The sequence below is a fragment of the Vicugna pacos genome, chromosome 6 (assembly GCF_048564905.1).
Source record: "Vicugna pacos chromosome 6, VicPac4, whole genome shotgun sequence".
Taxonomy (NCBI): domain Eukaryota; kingdom Metazoa; phylum Chordata; class Mammalia; order Artiodactyla; family Camelidae; genus Vicugna; species Vicugna pacos.
The window spans coordinates 40115847-40135285 of record NC_132992.1 but is presented as its reverse complement, the minus strand read 5'-3'; the positions used below and the strand labels follow the sequence as shown (position 1 = coordinate 40135285).

The 19439-nt window shown below is 35.9% G+C and overlaps 1 protein-coding gene across 5 annotated transcripts in view; it reads right to left on the bottom strand.

Annotated features, from left to right (window-relative positions):
* The window catches only part of AKAP6 (A-kinase anchoring protein 6), a 567738-nt gene that overhangs the window by 130449 nt on the left and 417850 nt on the right, over window positions 1–19439 (bottom strand). For all 5 annotated transcript variants that reach the window (XR_012073484.1, XR_012073483.1, XR_012073482.1 and 2 more), the window contains 2 exons: window positions 12867–13013; window positions 9579–9803 (listed from right to left, as the gene is read on the bottom strand). Coding sequence is in view for 1 of the 5 variants with exons in the window: in XM_072962897.1 (XP_072818998.1) it covers window positions 9579–9803; window positions 12867–13013 (372 nt within the window). In the remaining 4 variants the exon portion in view is untranslated. The remainder of the gene's footprint in view (window positions 1–9578; window positions 9804–12866; window positions 13014–19439) is intronic.

Here is a 19439-nt window from a genome sequence, read left to right as displayed (position 1 = left end):
ACAAAAATTTTTCAGACATGCAAGGGTTTGTAGAAAATACTAGAAATGTACTTTTACTATAAAAATTATTAGAAGACAGTCCATTGGCAATGCTAAGGATAATTTTTTAAAATGGAAAACCATGGTATAAAAAAACTGATGTTGAACAATAAAATAAGTATCATAAAGAATTAATTCTCAATTATTTTTTGAATTCTTATAAAATAAATGCAATTGTCAAAAGAAATTATTAAAAGTATGAGAAAGAATGTAATTATATTAATAAAACAATAATATTAGATAATAATTAAATCCAAGATTATATCAACAAAAATGGAGAATAGAAAATGTAGGAAAAAAGCAAGTTAATCTGTCATTTTAAAAGTAGCATCAATAAGAGGTTGATTCATTCTTGATACTGTAAATAAAGGAAATATTTTTTAATAACCTTCCAATTCACTAGAGTAAAAATGAACAAAACAATATGACTTGTAGCAAAATATTTAAACAAGACCACAGTGCAAGCTTCATGTAGTGTAAGTGCCTGCCACACAGTAGGTGTCCAATAAATATTTATTGTGTGACTGAATGTGATGAGATGAAAGATCAGCAATCTTAATCAAGAACATAAATGTGAATGAGCTTAATGTTCTTATTAAAAGATACAGACTTTAAGATTTGATCAGAATTCAACTGATAAGAAATTCACCTAAAATAAAATGCTAAAAATAACAAAAGGATAGGCAAGGATATATTAAGCCTTTAGATATATCATGAAGGACTTCAAGACACATTAAGAGGTAAGAAAGGACTAAGGTTAGGACTCTGTAGGGTCTCTGATTAGTTCTGTTAGACTCAGAACCTCCATATCTTCAACCTGGTTTTTAATTTCAACCAAGAGTTTTCTGTCTTCCACTTCTTACAGACCTGTACATTTGCTTGTCAGCACTGCACTGGTGACTTACAGGCATATTTATTTCTACTTTTAAATCAACCAAGTCCTGATGAAACAAACAAAAAATATATACATTCATGTTACCTGTGCCACCATCCTGACTGAAATTCATAACTAGGAAGACCTTTTCTTTTCCATTTACTCAGCATCTCTATTCAAATTATAATGATATTACAATGTTAGAAAGAAAATGGGTATGAAGAGAAAGTTGGTTAGTGTGGTACCAAAGGAAATAAATTGCAACTTTGGTTCAAAAAAATGCCTTTGACTTTTTGAAGCATTATTTCAATGAAGTAAACATGAATCTTGGTATATAAAGTTGGTTATATATCAGAAATTTTGTGTTAAACCAAAAGTATTGTTTACAGGAATTAAATGGCATCTAAAATTGAATAAATTTACTGAGGGAAAAAGATGGATATTGCAGAATCACAGAATGCTAGTGTTAAAGGGAATTCTTTCAATCCAAAAACCTAAATTTACAAATAAAGACTATCAAGCAAAGAGAAGAGATATTAATTACTGAGATTACACAGCTGAAATCTTAGATCATGATATTCCCAACTAACAGAACCTAGTGAGAGTACTCAATAAATACCATCAATTGGTAAATTATCAAAGAATGATACGGCAGAATTACAGGAAAATGAAAGACAATTTAAAATGAACATTAAAAAAAGAAATTTTATTTGTTTCCTTAAATGAAGGTCTAATTGTGTGTGTGTGTGTGCGCGTGCGTGCACGCACACGTGCACACCTGTATAGAGCAACAATCTGTGAGAAATAAGATGTAGATAAAAAGGATTGTTTATTAAAAAGGGTCAGGAAGACAGAAAGTGGGGAAGAAAATGTCCTCCAAATAACTGCTTTATCATCTTGCTCAAAAGCTGAAAAGTAGCCTACTGTGGAAACCTATCTTCAATAATCTAGGACCTGGTTTTCCACAGTCCAGAAGAGCTCTCTTGTGCACAAGTCAAAGGGCAAACTTAGGACATCTACGACTATCTCCTTTTTTTTCTGGTCTTGAGGAGGAAAACAATTCTCTTGTGGTCTCACCTTGATGGTAATAAGTCAATGATCCAACTAATAGATAATTCAGTTCCTAAAGATCATACAACCAATTCTGAAGTAATTGAAACCCATGGAATCTTCTTTGTTTACTATTTATCTATTTACTTTATCTATTTGCCCTATTATATTAAAAATAAATGTTTTTTTAAAAGGACAAGTTTATGCTATAGTAATTATAAGGTTGACAGTTGAAATATATTGAGTTCTTACTAGGTAGGCTCTATTGTAAGCAGTTTTCATATATATCATCTTACTTAATACTCAGAGCCACTCTGTGAGGTAAGTGTTATTGTCATGCCTGTTTTTAAGATGAGAAACTTGGCTTTAAGAAAAATTATGGATTAGAAATAGGTAGAGCCAGGCGGGGAGAGTATAGCCCAGTGGTAGAGCACATGCTTAGCATGTACAAGGCCCTGGGTTCAGTCCCTAGTACCTCCATTAAAAAACAAACAAACAAACCTACCTAATTACCCCCTACCCCTCCTCTCACAAAAAAAAAGAAATAGGTAGAGCCAGGATAAACTCAAGCATCTTGAACCCACATGCATAAGCCTCTACACTATGGTGGATCTGTTTTATCTAAGTGGAGGGCATAGAGCCACCTTTTCAATTCTGTTCTCCCAGCTTCTTCCTAATTTGAGTTTATTACAATTAAAATGACTTTTAAGTAATGTTAAGAAATCAAGCAGGAATAAAAATATTTATCACTGGTTTCACAGCCTAAATACAGTTCTGTCTAGTTTTCTAGGCAGCAATGAATGAAGGATGGGTGACATCTTTCCCTCATCTTTCTAGATTAGCATCAAAGCCTTTAACTGGTTAATCAAATTAATCAAAGCCATGAATCTGTTGACCTGATAGCACTAATACAAACAACCCTATGAAGTCAGAATATGGCTATCTCTTTGCATCTTCAATTCAGGGGCACAATGCCCCACTTTAGGAATCATTCAGCATCTTCTTCTAGAAAAAGTTGTACTCAGAAAGAATTAGGCCTTTGTTCTTTCATTTTCTTGTACGTTCAAAAGCTACACTGGGACTGCCTATAAAAATTTCCTGTTGGTCTTCCCACTACCCCGAGATAGTAGTGTGAATAACATTTATTTAAATCTATCTTTGAATTTCAAGCTTCACCCAGAAAAATTTTTTTTTAAGAAGGCAGTTCTGGATTGTATCCAATTACTTAAAATTACTTCCAAAGAAGTGTTAGGTGATGAATTTTTTTTTCATATGTGGTGGGGAAAATATCTGATAAAAGCTAATTTCACCACTCTCTTTTGATGAACACACATGGTTAACATAATAGCTTTTAAAAAAATGTATTTAAGACACATATAAAGGATTAAATCTTGTCTGAGGGCTGTTGATTTTGAAAGCATTTTACATGCTTTTGTTAGAGCCAGATTGAATTACTGTAATTCTTTGTTTGCAGTTTTGCCAACAGCATCATTACAAAGTTTGTAATGGCTCCAGGACACAGCAGCAGAGATGATCCTGGACCTGTAGGAACCATGGCCTCCTTTCTCATATCTCAAAACTTCCAACATACTGTCTCCTGTCTTTCAACCTTATCTCCTAAAAAATGTAGGTTTTGAAGGACACAGGAAGTATGATTATTTATGGTGCCATCTGAGATTGATTATAGTGGACATGGGAAATTCCCTCTAAATATCTTGGCTAGATTGGTCCTATTTTTATTCCTGGAAATTACACAGTGAGATTTGGGGAAATATTTCTTATGGCATGTGAACCATGCTTAGCTCTTATTTATCTCTTTATTTCATAAAAGTACATTAGAGATATTCTTTTTTCAGAGTCATTACTAAGTAATGCTGCACATTCACAGTTAATTTGAACTTCTGTTCCTACTCTAAAATTTTTAATTTCCAAGATTCAAAAGATTGACTCGCTGACTTCCTTTGTTGGAGGGGTGGTCATTAAGAAGACGAGACCACTGGCTTGACCTTCAAGCTGGACCCAGCCAACTGGAGGCTCCTCATCCCCTTTCCTGTCATTAGAATTTGCATTCTGCTTGCTTTCCTTGCTCTTAGAAGCTGCCCCCAGGACACAACCTTGAGATAATAGTGAAGTGATGAGACAGTCTGGACTGTGTACATGACTGAGCCTAGTTCAGGCCTGTGTATAAACCTTTTAAATTCTGGTGGGTGTGGATATCTACTTGTCTTGTGGCTGCCCACGACAAGACTCCTAAATTTCCTTTGCTATTAAGACTGACACCTACCAATCTCTAGTGGTCTGCTTCTTTCTTTGGTCTCTCCCTGCGCACTGCCTATGGGGGTTGGTTTCAGATTACACCTGGGAAGCTCCTGAGGAGGTTATGCTCCAACATTCTCTACTCTCTGTCCAAGTAATCAGAAATGGGATAAGGAACAATAGACTAAGCTACCAGTTAATGCATTTTTCTCTTTCCAGAAATAGATCTTTGACCCAGGGACTATCAATTCTACAAAATAGTGGAAGATTCTGGAATAGACTTTCTAGATTTGACTACTGGCTTTATCACTTACCTTAATGTATGTATGTATGATGTATAACTTTGATATATGACCTTGAGTAACTAACTTCAATTTTTCCTGCCTCAGTTTCCTTATCCATAAATAGGGGATAATTAAACCATCTGCCTCCAGATGGTAATGAGGATTAAATAAGTGAATGCAAGTAAAAAACACTTAGAAATTGTAATGCACATCTTATGAGTACTTGATAAGTACTAGTTGTCAATGTTACAGTTATTAAAAGAACAATTTGTTCCTCCAACTGCAATTTTAACATGGCCTTCTTTCCTTAAAGGAGATGTAGACAGTACGCATTCCCATGTTTATGATAATTTTTGTAATCTAGAGCAGGGTCAGGAAACTAAGGTCCGTGGGCCAAATCTTGCCTACTGGCTGCTTTTGTGAACAGTTTTGTAAATTAGTTTTATTGAACACACTATATTTATTCATTTACATATTGTCTGTGGCTGCTTTTACGCTACAGCAGCAGAGTTGAATAATTGTGAGAGACTATGTTACCTGGCCTATTACAGAAAATGTTTGCCAACCTTTAATTTAGAATAAAATAAGGTTCCAATGTTTATTTAAGGGTCAGCAAATGATAGAAGGGGAAAATACTGAAATTTGAATCCAAAGACCATGGCTTTTGCCCTGTCTCTGCTGCTGGTTGCTGTGTGGATTCAAACAAGTCATAGTAATTTTCCATATCTCAAACTCTTCATTTATAAAAACAAATGACATACATAAGAAGGTGATCACAATTTCCAACTTACATAGTGTAAGGTTTAAGTTAATAACATGCATAAAAGTGCTTGGTCAAATTTTAATTAAGCATATGAGGGACACCGGTCATTGAGGAGGTTACCAAATCTATCATACTCATTGTTCTCAGTGACTGAGCCTCTCGGCTGGTCTAAATTTGCCCTTCTCAGACTGGTTCTGGGCCCAGTCCAGTGCTACAGCTTCTTTTAGCCGGTAACGGATAATTTCTCCCCAATTTGAGTCTTTAGAATAATGAATTTGGTTATGTGAAATAAAGAACAAATGATTAAGTAATTATTTTCTTTTCTCTCTGAAGGGTCATCGTTGAATAGTAACACTTTCCAGCCAATGGCATTGGAGCTGCACACGCATAGCTCTAAGGGGCCTTTGCCAGCTGGCCTCATTAATCTCTGATGTGCCCTCCACATTCTGTTATCACGGTGTGTTCACTCCTTGACAATTTTACATTTCTGTCCCAGGGCTCTTAGATTCACACCTTTCTGTCTCTCCCATCCTGGGCTTTGACTTTCTTAGGTAGAATTTTGGTATGTGTCTAATCTCACATTTATCACACTTACTGCCTTAAAGAAAAAGAATATATTCCACCATTGCTTTTTCTTTTTTTCTGAAGACTTAAGATCCTGATCGTCTCTCTAATCCCAGACCAAGCTCTGAGGAGGAAACAGTTGTGTCTACAAAGCAATGGATTTTCCTTTTTATATGCAGCACCCTCCCTCCTAGATCTCCTGGGTGGTGCTCTGTGGCTTATCTATCATTACTCTGGGTGTCATAGAAAGACATTCATTCTGTTCAAAGCCTGAGATTTTAAAGGAGAATCATAAAGTTAAACCCTGTGGATAAAGCCTGTCTTCTGTGTGACCAATGACAGCAGAAAACATTTGGGAACCCATGAGAAGAGGTGGAACATGACAAAGAGTTTCTTACACATAAAGGTTCTTTAATAACTCTCTTATCTGAGCAGTTTTATCACTTAGAAGGCAGAGGGTATCAGGTTTTTGGATTTGTGATAAGTAAAAAAGTTTTGATTCTGCATGTGCCTATTACCAATTATGATTTTGACAAGTTATTAACATTATATGACAATATTACTATAAAGACAAAAATCTGGTTTCTTCCAATGAATGCGGTATTATACAAAACACTTAACTAATCATACACTAAGAGCTAAAGAGTTAATAGCTCAGAAATATTCAAAATTCTGACTAGGGAGGACATTTATTCCAGCAGACATACATAAAGCTTTCTTTTTAAAAAAAGTGCTGTCACGCTAGATCCACTTAGCGTATCTGATCAAACCCCTAATGTTCAAAACTTTACAAGGGAAGAGTTTCAGGTCATAAAGAAAAATCATCAGAGCTCCATAATATCAAAAAGTTTGAAAAGTTTCAATTTAAAAAGTGACAGATGGCAAAGAAATGTACAAAAATGTAAAACAAAAACACAAATATTTTCATCTCCCCAGATCTTTAATCACTCACTACAGCCATTTGTTATTCTGGCCAAATTGCTGAAGATTGTGACTGATAAACCCATTACAAAGAAATAATGACATAATTCTGTCCTGCTCTTCCCTTTGAGTCACCTGGAATGGAAGGGAATTCAGTGAATATCAGTAAATATCAATTTTGCATAGTAGCTCAGAGAATGGGCTTTAGAGTCAGACAGCTCTGGATTTAAAACCTAACTCTACTGCCTATTATGCATGGCCTTGGACACACCAAACTTAACCTCCAAGTGCCTGTTTCCATATTTGCAAAATTGGGATCCTAATATCAACCTTGTAAGTTGCTATTACATTAAATGAGATATGGATATATTCACAATGGACTATTACACAAGTGTCAAAATAAGTGAATTACAGCCACATTCAATGACATAAATAAATCTTGGCAGTATAATGTTAAATGAAAAGAAGTCCTAAAAGATAACATACAGCATGACTACCTCTAATAAATTTTAAAAAACAGATAAAATAAAAAAATTCCTTCCTGCCAGAGGAAAGCAAGGGAATAAAGAACATGGGGTTCAGGATCATGATTACCTTAGGTAAGGATAGCAGGGGATGGAAGAGGGCTGGGGACACCTTTGTTGAGGTATATTTTACATTACCATCAAGGTCCTACTGATTGTTTGGGGTCAGAAAGTCTCTATTTTATTATTTTTAAAATGGTTAAATAAATAAGAGTGGGATATAAAAGTAGTTAGTTTAATAAACAGTGACACTGAAAACAAAAAATGCTCTAAGGAAAAAATATCTTTGAAGAAAAGAAATAAAATAGCAAAAAGCATGTGATAATCTCTGGTACTTTTGAAATAAAAATTCTGTATTTTCAGGCAGTAAGATGCACATGGTCAACAATGAATTAGGTATAGCGATTGTTCTATCAGTGGCTAGGAAGTGTGAGTCAGCAAATGACTAGAACTCCTAGGAATTAGCTAATGATTTGGAAGCCTAGAGAATTCTCGGTCTTTCTCTCTCACTGTGTGTGAAATGATATTGATAGAACTGTACAAACGTCAAGCATAAAGCTCAAGTTTTTTGGTGGCATCAGCAAAAGTAATGCAGAACTGCTCATGCTTCCATTTATAGTAATAGTGAATGTGTAAAAAAAACCATGCTTTTAATTATCTATGTATGAGAGATACTAATAGGTAAGTAGATATATAAATAATTGCAACAACAAGCTCCCTGCTATTGTTTCTAAGCATTATGTAACATCTTTGGGCTTAAGAGATTTCTATCCTTTATGAATGCATTATTACATAAAGTAGAAATAATGATTTACATATGTGAGCTCATAACCATGCAAGATAAATATTACCAGCATTCCATTTTATAGATGAAGAAGTTGAGGCATGAGGGACCAGACAAGAAATATGATGGTCACACAACTGACTGGGGCCATTAACCAGTTCACTAAAGCTGTAACATAGATATTATGGAGAAAAAATACATTTCACAATATCCAGCCTACTGACGACCAGGATGCTTTACAAGGTACATGTTAAGTTCAAAAAACACGGAGGGAAATAGCTGAAGACTCCATCTCCCAGCAATGGGGGTTAGGGTGAAACAAGCAGAGGTCAAATAACAAATCATCTGGATGTCAGATTTTACACAGTAAAACCCATTTGTGTTGGCAAGAGACTTTTTAACTTCCAGTTTGGTCTTGTCAATTCAATGGCAGACAAGGAGTTCAGCCAGAACAATACGTAGCTGTGTAATTCCGACAGTTTATTGGGAAGTATTGTGGTCTTACCTTGGAGGGTGCCTCCTCCTGGGCTCTCCAGGTGAGCAAGGTGAGCCTGCCTGTCTGACCGAGGGAGGGTGAACTACATGAGACTAAATTCACTGATAGGTTGCCGGAAGACTGCAGGGCTGAGGTGTAAGCTGAGTAAAATATGGCCCTACAGTGCTTGGAGAAGAAACAGTTGCTGGGTCCCAAGAAGTTCTTTCCTTCTTGGTTTTCCCTTTTCTCCTCTTTCAGACTTTTGTGCCAGATGGTTTCTTGCCACCAAATTCAGGTTCTACAACCCCAAAGCCTCAGGCTGACACCAGCTGGAGCCCAAGTAATCACTGCATTGACGGGAGGGTTCAAGCAGCATAGGCTAGTGTGGCCAGTAAGAGCAAACATCTGAATTTTAAGCTGCTTTTGAATAGATATTGTGTAAATCAGGGAATAAATAAGGGGAAACGCTGCTTCTTCGTGGACATACAGTAAATACGCACGTGGCTGTGTTGCTAACACTGGCATTTTTCTCCAGTGGAAAATGCGTGTCATGTAGGAACCTCTTCGACTTTCGTTCATCCCTCCAGAAATAGTTGATTCTTTCATATGTAAAAATTATGTTTCCTTTCATGAGCATTAATGGTCTTGAATTAAATGATGTGCTTTTATATCAATTTACGGAAGTATTTTTAGCCATATTATTTATAGAACATTTAGGTCTGCCTTTCAAAGTCCTCAGTAATCTTTAGCCTTTGCTCGTCTGCTTTTAATTTAGCAAAGCCCTCCTTCAACAGGCATTGCACAAAGCACCCAAGCAGCAGAGACTTCCCCTACACAACGTGTATTTGATATGCTTAACGCTCGTCATTATACACACACAGACGCTGGCGCGTAAGAAATGTGGAGGGTGTCTATAAATTCAAGGAAACATTTAAGTGCACAGTGATACACAGATACACGGGTATAATCCTTTATGTACTTGATAAATATTTCATCCCAACCATAAAGAAAGCTTTTTATCAACTTTGATTGTTTTTTTATTACCTTAAAGTATTGCAGTTGTTTCTCAGCATTCATTGTTCCTTCCTTTTCTTGTCTCAGACAGGAATTGAAGATGAAAAGCTCTGTATCTCTCAGCCACCCTTTCAGTTCTTTGATCCTGACCTCCAGCTGCCCCACCAGGCTTCCGCTTTCAGGAGAGAGCAGGTCACGTGGGCCCGACCCACTGGGCCCTGCCATTGTGTCCTGGAGCTTCTCTCCTAGGGTTTTCTAATGCAGCAGATTAAAAACAAAAAACAAAAACACCACCAACAAAAAACAAAAGACAAAAACGAAGATTAGCTGAGGTACCAAAAACAGATCACAGTTTGGCTGCTAATAAGAGCCACCTGGACTGTGGCACCTGCTACCTCACGACTGACCTTCAGTTCAGTTTAGCTCATTGTTCCACTTAGGATTCGAGTCTTGAGCCATACGTGTTGTTCTGACTACCACTACAGGCTTCAGAAGACCTCATTCACTTATAATTTCCTCTAACAGTAAGGAGATTTGACCCAAAAGTTCACCATGGTCACTGATAAAAATTCATTGAAATTCTCATGACAGAAGTTTACAGTAAAAAAAAAAATCTCTGCATAAAATTTTCAGGAGATAGAAGTATGAGTTTAATCAATATACTAAAGAGGCCAAGAGTAGACCGTGTATGGAGAATTATATTCCTCTTTTTTGTTTTGTTTTATTTTCTGAAGTATAATTCCCCAAACCTTACAACTGAGGGTTGGTAAGAAGGGGTAGCCTCCTTGGTGCTGATTTTTTACCTGATTTTGAAATTGTTCAACCCTTAATTCTTCCCACGTTGCATTTGTAGGTGCTAGACTTTCTAAAATATGTGCTAAAATAAGTCTCAGACCTCTATGCTAGAAACCTACTTAGATTAATCACTATGGCATGAAGGTACAGTCAGGGAAGGCTTTTTTCTTCTTTTTGGTGGAAAACATTCTTTTTGGAGAAACAGGAGGAGTTACTCTATAATGATGAATTTAACCTACAAAAATGAGCTTTAAAACACTAATAAAATTAAGTCAACAAACAGTCATCTGCTGTGTAGTGTTCTATAAATAGTGTCTTTAGGAGATCGTAACAGAAAAATAGCCTTTCTTGGCAACACACCCTTGTATTTTCATGGTGCAAATATTGATAATTTGAAGACCCTCAGTGGGATCCAGATTTAGCTATTGTTTTTATGCTGTAACAAAAGTAGCAGCAGGAGGTGAAATCAATGCCCTTGGAGGGTAGGGTCACAAAAAAGAATTTATTGCCACTTTTTTGTTCTGGAACAGTTTGCAATCATAAATTCTTCATAAACAGAATACTTCAGAGAATGGTCCGTCTTCATAAATATACGACAGAGGACATCAATTTCATTTAATTCACAATTTGTGTCAGCACAGCAGATGCCAATGCCTGCCTTGATAGGGTTGTTTAATATGCAATTGAGACAGAGTAATATGCAGCACAGGGGACAAAATTTCACAGATTAAACTGTACGCACCACTGACATTTCATTCTAATGTATTTCCATTCCACACTGTTCACCTTAGATGAAAGTAATATTAAAAACCATATCCCTCTATTTTACTATTGTTAGAAGTTAAAATCCTTGTCTTTAAATTTTTTTCATGTCAATTAAAATGTAATCATGCCAATTAAAGCAGTATGCCTGGTGGTGGCCAAGTGTGGCCCAGGTTTTGTTAAAATCTTCCCTTCACCATTCTCTCTCCAGAAATCATCACAAAACTGCATATTGTATTCAAATGATATTTTTGTTAAAATGGCAACCACTTTTAAGGGATCTGGCTCCTAAAGGATAGCTAAATATTCTGTTTCTTTTTTTATCACTGATTTACAAGTTTTGTTTAGGAAGGAATATACATGATATACTTTGAACAATTTTCAAAAAAGAGTAGTGCTAATTATTTATCAAATTAGAAAATAGACAGATTAAACAGTATAGACAGACTATCGCTTTACCTATCACGCACATAAAGTTGCTGCTTTCATCTCTTTAGTAAACAGTCTTTTAAAATGTCAGACACTAAGCATGGTTCTCCTGTATGAGATCAGTGAATTCTGTAGAATTTAGTAGGTTCTGATTTCAATCACCGTATTATAAAAGGAAAGCCATTAATTACTATGGAAAAGTAATGTAACAATAGGTCAGAGTAAAAACTTTTAACATTTTAAGTTACTTTGCTCAACTGCAGAGTGTAGTGAATTTAGATGAGAAAGCAAGGATTTAAACTTGCAGTTGTTTAATCACCTAGATTAAGCATGGTGTAAACTGAACACTGGCAGTTCTCCAAGTCATCAAGGTACATGGAGAGCTTTTTATTCAAAATATTCTTTGAGTATTATTTCTTTAAAAGTTAAAAAAAGAAAGGCAGGAATGGGAAAGCATGCAAAATCATGTTCCGTCACTGACACCACCCATACTTAGCTGTTATCATTAATCATTTAAGTAATTGACAAATTTAGCTTACCCTTGATTTGAAGTGAAGGCAATTCAGGAGAGAAGTTGATGAAAAAACACAGTTTAACTTCTCTCTCTCAGCTGTCTTCCAACAAAAGGACAGTACCGTCTTCTGCACAGTGCCATCCTGGTCTCTGGGTAACAGAATCTCTATATTGCCTTTTTGCCAGATTCTTGCATCTCAGTCTTTGGCTGAGACCCAGCCCATCATTGCGTGAAATGAATTACATGAAACTTTTTTTTTTTTTGGCTTTTGTTAAAAGTGAGCTGGAAATTGAGGCACTAAACAGAGGCCGATTTAATTCTGCAATTCAGATTTGGGTCAAATTTGCATCTTTGTTTTGGTGGCTTTAGTGTGACTTGAAAGCTGTAGTGACAACTCCACTTTTCATCTGAGGGTACAGTAAATAGTTAAACAGTGGATGTCTCCAACATGTACCTTCAGAATAAATTCTATTAATGTTCATTCAAGCACGACAGTCGGTGTATATCAGATACACTGCATTATAGTTGACTTGGTGCACACCCATAATACATGGCATATTTTACTTACTTTTTTATGTATTAAAGAACCAAAATTATGAAAATCTGAGAGGATACAAGCTCAGAGTGAAAAAAAAAATCAACAGCAGAGGAAAAGCAGTGTTCCCCCCCCCAATAGCATGAATAGCTTGTTTGAAATGTAGGTAGTGAATTGAAAGAGAGAGATATTTGTGCCTCAAATTAGAAATCAGACAGATAGGGTACTTCACTACACAAAAAATGTACACATAACCTACAAACAGTAATAAAAATGCAAATACCCCAAGCAGTTCCCATTTTTCATTAATTGAATCCACTTTTTCAAGGAGATCATTTGGTAGTAAAACGCCACCTTTCTTCAAAGCTTCAACCTTACTAAGCAGCTCCGTCTTTTTCAGGTCCCTGATGGACATTTCCACGCTGTATCTCTAAAACAGGAAGAGAAAAAAGATCATTAGGGAAAGAGGTGTTCTCAGAAAATCTATGAGCAGAGTTAGTAAGGCTCAAGGGTGTTAAAAGTTTTTGTTTCCTATAAAATTTATGGGGAGGCTAAACTAAGAACCTTGAGTAGTTGAGGAAAATTGCTGAAAACAGTTTAAAAAATATATATTTATATATATTACATAAACACAAACATCCAAGGTATTCCATTTGGTTGACTAAGATGTATGTCTTTTTAAACTTAAGTTTGCACACACATTTGATTTTTATTTCAAAATATTCCAAACAGGAAAATACCTGCTCTAGGGGGATTTAATATTGCAATTAGTTTTGGTCAACAATTGACTCCGGAGTACTGCCCATCACTCATCTCTGTCCCCTCAAAGGACCAGTCTCAGAGTGATACAAATAAGACAATCCCCAAAAATTGTGTAACTTCCTCCTTATCCTGTAAGCCCCCTGAATTCTCAGTTAACATTTTTTTTCTTTTACTAAAAATTCTGTGTCGGCTTGGAGAGGTACATATCAGGTACATATAAGAGGAAAAAGAAAGCCAGTGCTTTGAGAATGGTTACAAATCTATGCTTCCTTATTGACTACTGTCAAATGTTCCCAAACATCACAATCAATTTATAGAACCTTCCCTCAATATACACTGTACTCTAACAAACTGACCAAGTGAGTCTCTACTAAAAGATGTTTTGCTAGCAATAATGTAAATGTATTTAATACGACAGTTACTATGGTGATTCTCTTCAAATAACTCTATTTGGATAACTTCATAGTTAGAAAGTCCTATCTTACAGACAGCTATGGATGTGGATGTATCTTTTGAATGTGCACATAAAAACACCTCTGAGTAGAAAAACTAGATTCTGGTTAAAGTATTAAACATGTTTTACAGTTTTAGCACATTTCTAAGTATATAATGGCAATCCATAAACTTCTTTCTTCAAGGCATAAAAGCTAGGTCACTGAGATACATGGTCGTATTGCACCATTGTCCTAACTGAGCTAAGATGAGCACCTTATCAGATCTAATAAGAAAAGCTTTTGTCTGGACAAAGTAGGAAATCAGCAGGTTCAAAACATGCCCAAACACTTGGGTGGTTTCATTCGCCTTGATAGCATGATATTATATAAGATCCCAAACTGAAATACAATTGGAAGCAGCTTAAAGGAAAAGGTGTGAAATCCCTGTTTTGGTTAATAGGTCCTCAGCATTTTCATGCATATGTTTGCATACTTTTCATTTCCTATTTTAATCTTTCATTTACACTAAACATGCACATCATTTGTATTATGTAAACTTCTCCAAATGTTAGTCATTTGTGGATCACAGAACAAAATGTTTTAAATGAGGTGATTTAAAACATTTCATAGTATTAATGAATGTTGATCAGGGTGTCAGAGTATCCAAAATTACATGAATATGCATAATGAAAAAAATCAAGGGTTGCTTTGGAGCGCTTTCAGAATTTGGCCTGTGATATATGGGAATTTGGATTGCATTTTCTAATGGCAGGCAATTACCAGGACCACATTACTCCAACGCTTATAAGACACACTGTCCACTCATGTTTTCCAGACTCAACACTCAACAAACATTCTAGAAACCTCAATGGTGTTTTATTTATCAGAGTGTTGACTGGAGGAGAGGGCAGTCTGCTTTATGTAATCAGATTCCCATCTAAAGATGATGTTGCTGACAAATATTTACATAATTAATTTGAGAAGGCTTCTTTGACATCATATTGGGGGAACTAGCGTTTCAGGCAAGCAGGAGAATCCTATTCAGATCTTTTGCTTATGTCACGTGCATTAATCGATGGGAGTCCTCCAGCTGTGCCACCCAGGAGTGGCCTCAACCAGTTATCACTCTCACTTGCAACGAGCTCATCCCCTATCTTTACCCCAACTTTGAATGGCAACTACACAGATGAGTCAAGAAAGGCAACAGTTTAGATATGTCTCATAAAAATGACTGTCTTGTGAAAATAAAAATATAAAAAGGAATTTAATTTTAGCTATAATAAAATAATTTTCTCTGTGAAGTCTAGTACCAGTAGTCACTGAAACCACTATTGTGAAGGTTATTACATTAAGAAAACGTGTTTTTATGTATGCTCTCTGCCTGCGTCACCATGTAACCCCCTGGATCAACAGCTTGATGAAAGATGTGACTGATGGACAATGATTTCAAACTGTAAAAGCTAAGACAATCCAGTTAGTTGTTGGATGTATTGGTATGTGCATGAAAGGTACTGGAATGTCATGTAATTAAAGATTGAAATTTAAGATGAAAATATTTATTTTAATTTTGAAGCACTCTGAGGGTTGAATCTGATATAATATAGGGCCTCAAGCTGTATATGTAATCATGCCAGGAGGGTTATGGGTTTTTGTTGATGCTAGTATCTTTTCGCTCTTCTCTCTCCAACATTTTCAGAAACGTTAGAGACAATCAACTCTTATTGGTTCTCGGTCATCCTATCGGGTAAGGCTACTTTAGCCTGTGGTGAGAAAATAATTTAATCTTCATATTTATTCCAGCCACAGCAGTAAGTGAGCAGAGGCTGGCCCATTGTGTCCTGTAGTCTAGGGATGTTATGATATAGACTACTCTTCAATAGCCAAAAATGAGATTAACAAAGTTAAAGTCAGATGGCTTTTCTTGAGTGCTAAGGTAAATAAGCATCTGGTATTTAATTTCCCCACAGCACCTGCTGTGGGCCTCTCTGTCTAGTCAAAAATAAAATATACTCTATTGAAAGGGCATATTTACATTATTAAGTGTATTTGCTTGGCCAATTCAATTTTGACTAATGAAGCCTCCTAATAGATCTGTGAATGATCTAAATTAAAGACACAGGCCACTCCTATTCTAAATGCCACTCTTGTGCGTATATAGAGATATACAAACAAAACTTAACAAACAGAGTTAAAAATAACCACAAACACTAGCTCATTTTAAAAACTAAGAATTAAAGAAGTTTTTAGAAAATTTTCATTCAATGCCTACTTTTTAAAACCGTAAATGCTAAAATTGAATTATAAAATGAAGCCAGCAAAAACAGGGTTTCTGAAATAAATATAATTAGAAATGCATGAAGACTTGATTGAGATAACTTTTTTGACAGTTATGCTAAAGGCTTTTTTTCCCCTCCTAAAACCTTTTTTTTTTTTTTGTTAAAAATCACACCGAAAATTCTGCCCAAATGGGGACTGGAACAATGCCTTGAAACAGTGTTAATTGTCACCATGGAAACCAGAAGAATAAGCCATTTTGAAACTGGTATAGAAGGCACACATTGAGCAACTCAAGCATTTTTCTGCCTCCCTCAATGTTAAAGAACAAGATGCCTTGTCACTGTGAGGTCAGAGAAAGAAAGCATCATGAAAGGGTTGTCGATGCTCACTGTCTAGTAAATAAAAAAATAAAAAATAAACTGCATACAGCTAATGCTGTAAGACTACCCAGTGAATCTTTTTGAAATAGAAAGATCATCAAAAGATGGCCAGGATTGGGGGATGGATTCCACCTAAGCAAAACTTCAGGGCTATATTATGTGAACCTTGCCCCCAAAGCTCCCTGGGAATTCTGCTGTTGTAATAAAACTTCAGAAGAGGAAAGAAAAAAGGCAGCATGATGGAATTCAAAATAATGCTCTAAAAGCACAGAGAGATTAAGACATCCATTGTAAGACTTTTGTATGGTGCTTCTGTTGGTTATGCTGAAAAGAGACCAGACATTGCTGAGCGGAGAGGGAAGTTTTGGCTACGAGAAATACAAGAATTAAACCAAAGAATTTTCTTGATTATTAGAATAGGGCTGTCAGATTCTGTCTTTAGGGTTTGAGTATTTACATCTTATACCGTATTTTAACTGGGCTTCATGTGACTTTATATTAGGAAGAACTAAAACAAGGAAAATGACCTGGTTATTAGAATAACAGTGTGAATATCTTTCCCAGTGTTAAGTAATACAGCAAACACCTGTATGTCCAACGTAATCCCCTTTCCCATAAACACACAATAGATAGACAGACAAACAGAGAAAATAGAATGTATTATCTGTCAACAAAAAAACATACGCTAGGAACATTCCAAAACATCAAACCACTGGCAAAATTATGTGTGAAAATATGCATTTTTGCACAAAAAAAGCAGAGATGTGTCTGCCTATGACTCCCGTATTGTGTTTTCAGGCTAGTGTTTGCCCTCCTCATGTGAGACTTCATGGTGGCCCCTCAGCAAGTCCATGCCTAATGCCATTCAGTGGTGAACAAAGAGTCTTTTTATAGGGAAGTCCAGGGTCCACAGCTCAGCTGTACATGCCGAGTGCAGGAATCTGCTAGAGGCCAGTGTCCCCTTTGCAGCAGCTCTTGTGCTGCCCCCTTTTTCAGAAACACCAGTGTCCAGCATCTCACAATACATGCGATGTTTCACATGGAGCCAGTATCACCAACACTTCAGTTAGATGGTCAAGACTGAAGAAGAGGGTTCAAGCCCAAGACAAATAATAGTCTTTATTTCTTGCAAACTCCTTGTATTTTACCACTAGCAATTTATGGTGAATAATTGCACAGAGAAATTATAAAGACTCCTACAATTGTCCTTGTAAATTAATAATAGGCTTTCTTGATTGGGATAAATCTGCTGCTGAGCCTTTGGAAAAATTAAAAAGTGCAATGTCATTTAAAATTGCCAGAACTCGCACAGCAAATTACATCTGAGGTTAAGAATTGAGTTTTCCCCCCTCTTCTAGCTTATTCCATTTGCATGATCTGGAAATCACATTACATTGGCCATGTATTGTTAATTGGACATAGATTGCATTATCTTTAATATAAATCAAACTACAAATATGAAAATGAATTGCAAATTCCCTAATAGAAGATCATAAAACAATCTTTTTTAAAGTATCTCCCATTAATAATTTAATTCCAATTATATCACTCAGAAAACTTAAGTAGGAAACCTGGCAACTTATTTCTCCAATCATTTCTTTTACATAACAAATATCTAAGCCTTTTAAAATAAATACCCAGAGCAAAATTCACTGTCACAGAAGAAAATAAAAATAACAGTAACTGAAAACTTTTTAATGCCGATTTCATGTAAAATACAGCATAGGAACACCAAACCTGCCCTGCCTGTCTCGCCCCTTCCCTACCCAGGTCAAGGGTGAGAAAAAGTCCCCTAAAGACCAGATTTACTAAGTTTAAGAACTATTGTAATCATACTTTCTGAAATTATAAAATTGATTATTATTTTTCTATTTATTTCTTAAAAGGTTCTCTAGCCCCTTAAATTTTTCTATACATTTGATATCTTTCCGAAGCCTTTGCATGCCCTTTAATGAGTTTATATTAAATATTTAATACTGTTTAGGGCATATCCACTACTACCAAAAACAGTTATATTCCCAGCAGTCCCACTGTTTCAGGCAGAGGACTTGATTGATCCTCCTAGCCTGAATTGAGTAGAATGAAAAGAAGCAGTTGGAAAATAGCTGCAATCATTTAATGCAGATGACCTCTGACAGCCTCGCAGCTCTTCTATCTGAACAGAAATTTGCATGGGGTCTCTGTGCAGAGGAACAATGTAACCTAAATGGTAGACAATCTTTATTCTAATGAAGTGGGTGTCAAGGTCAATGTAAAACTGCAATGATAAATGGTGCACCACTAGGCAAGAGAAGTTGCATAGGCATTGTAGTGCTTTCACATTAATTGAAGACTGAAATGCACTGCGTGAAAAGCACAAGCCTCTCTTTTCACCATAATGTGTTAATGCGCCAATGCCGAAATGATTTCTTCAAGATGTTTGCCTGTTGACATGTATCTTATTGTAAAAATAACACAGATATGGCACAAAAATGGACATTTTTAGAATTTAGCTTTTCCCCTGAATATAATTACAAAAATCTAAACAAAATATCCTCAAACAACATTCTGACACCTAATGTAATTCCTTTGATCCCCCTTCCTTTTCTTTTTCTATTTAGACCTGTCCTTAATTAGTTTCAACCAGCAACCTTTTATAGAACCCTTCCTTGGGTACTTTCATACTGAGTGAACTGTAAAAAAGGACCGAGGAGAGGAGAATCATTCACTTTCCCCCTTCCTTCTAAGTTTTCTGCTTAGTCTGCAGTTAAGATCTTCAGGTGTTGTTTGTCCTGAATGAAAAATAATGAAAAGCCCACGGTTTGCAAAAGAAAATAACCGTGTTTTAGTGTGAAAACTAGAAAACTATAATCTGGTTGCTTGACATTGCCAAAATGGCTAGACAGCAATAATTACACCGTTTCTTCAGTTGATCCAGCAATTTTGTGGCAGTCAATATTTTTCTTTATATGAAAATAAGGACAGTAAGCTGCTTTTTAAAAATCCTGATCTACTTAAGCCTGT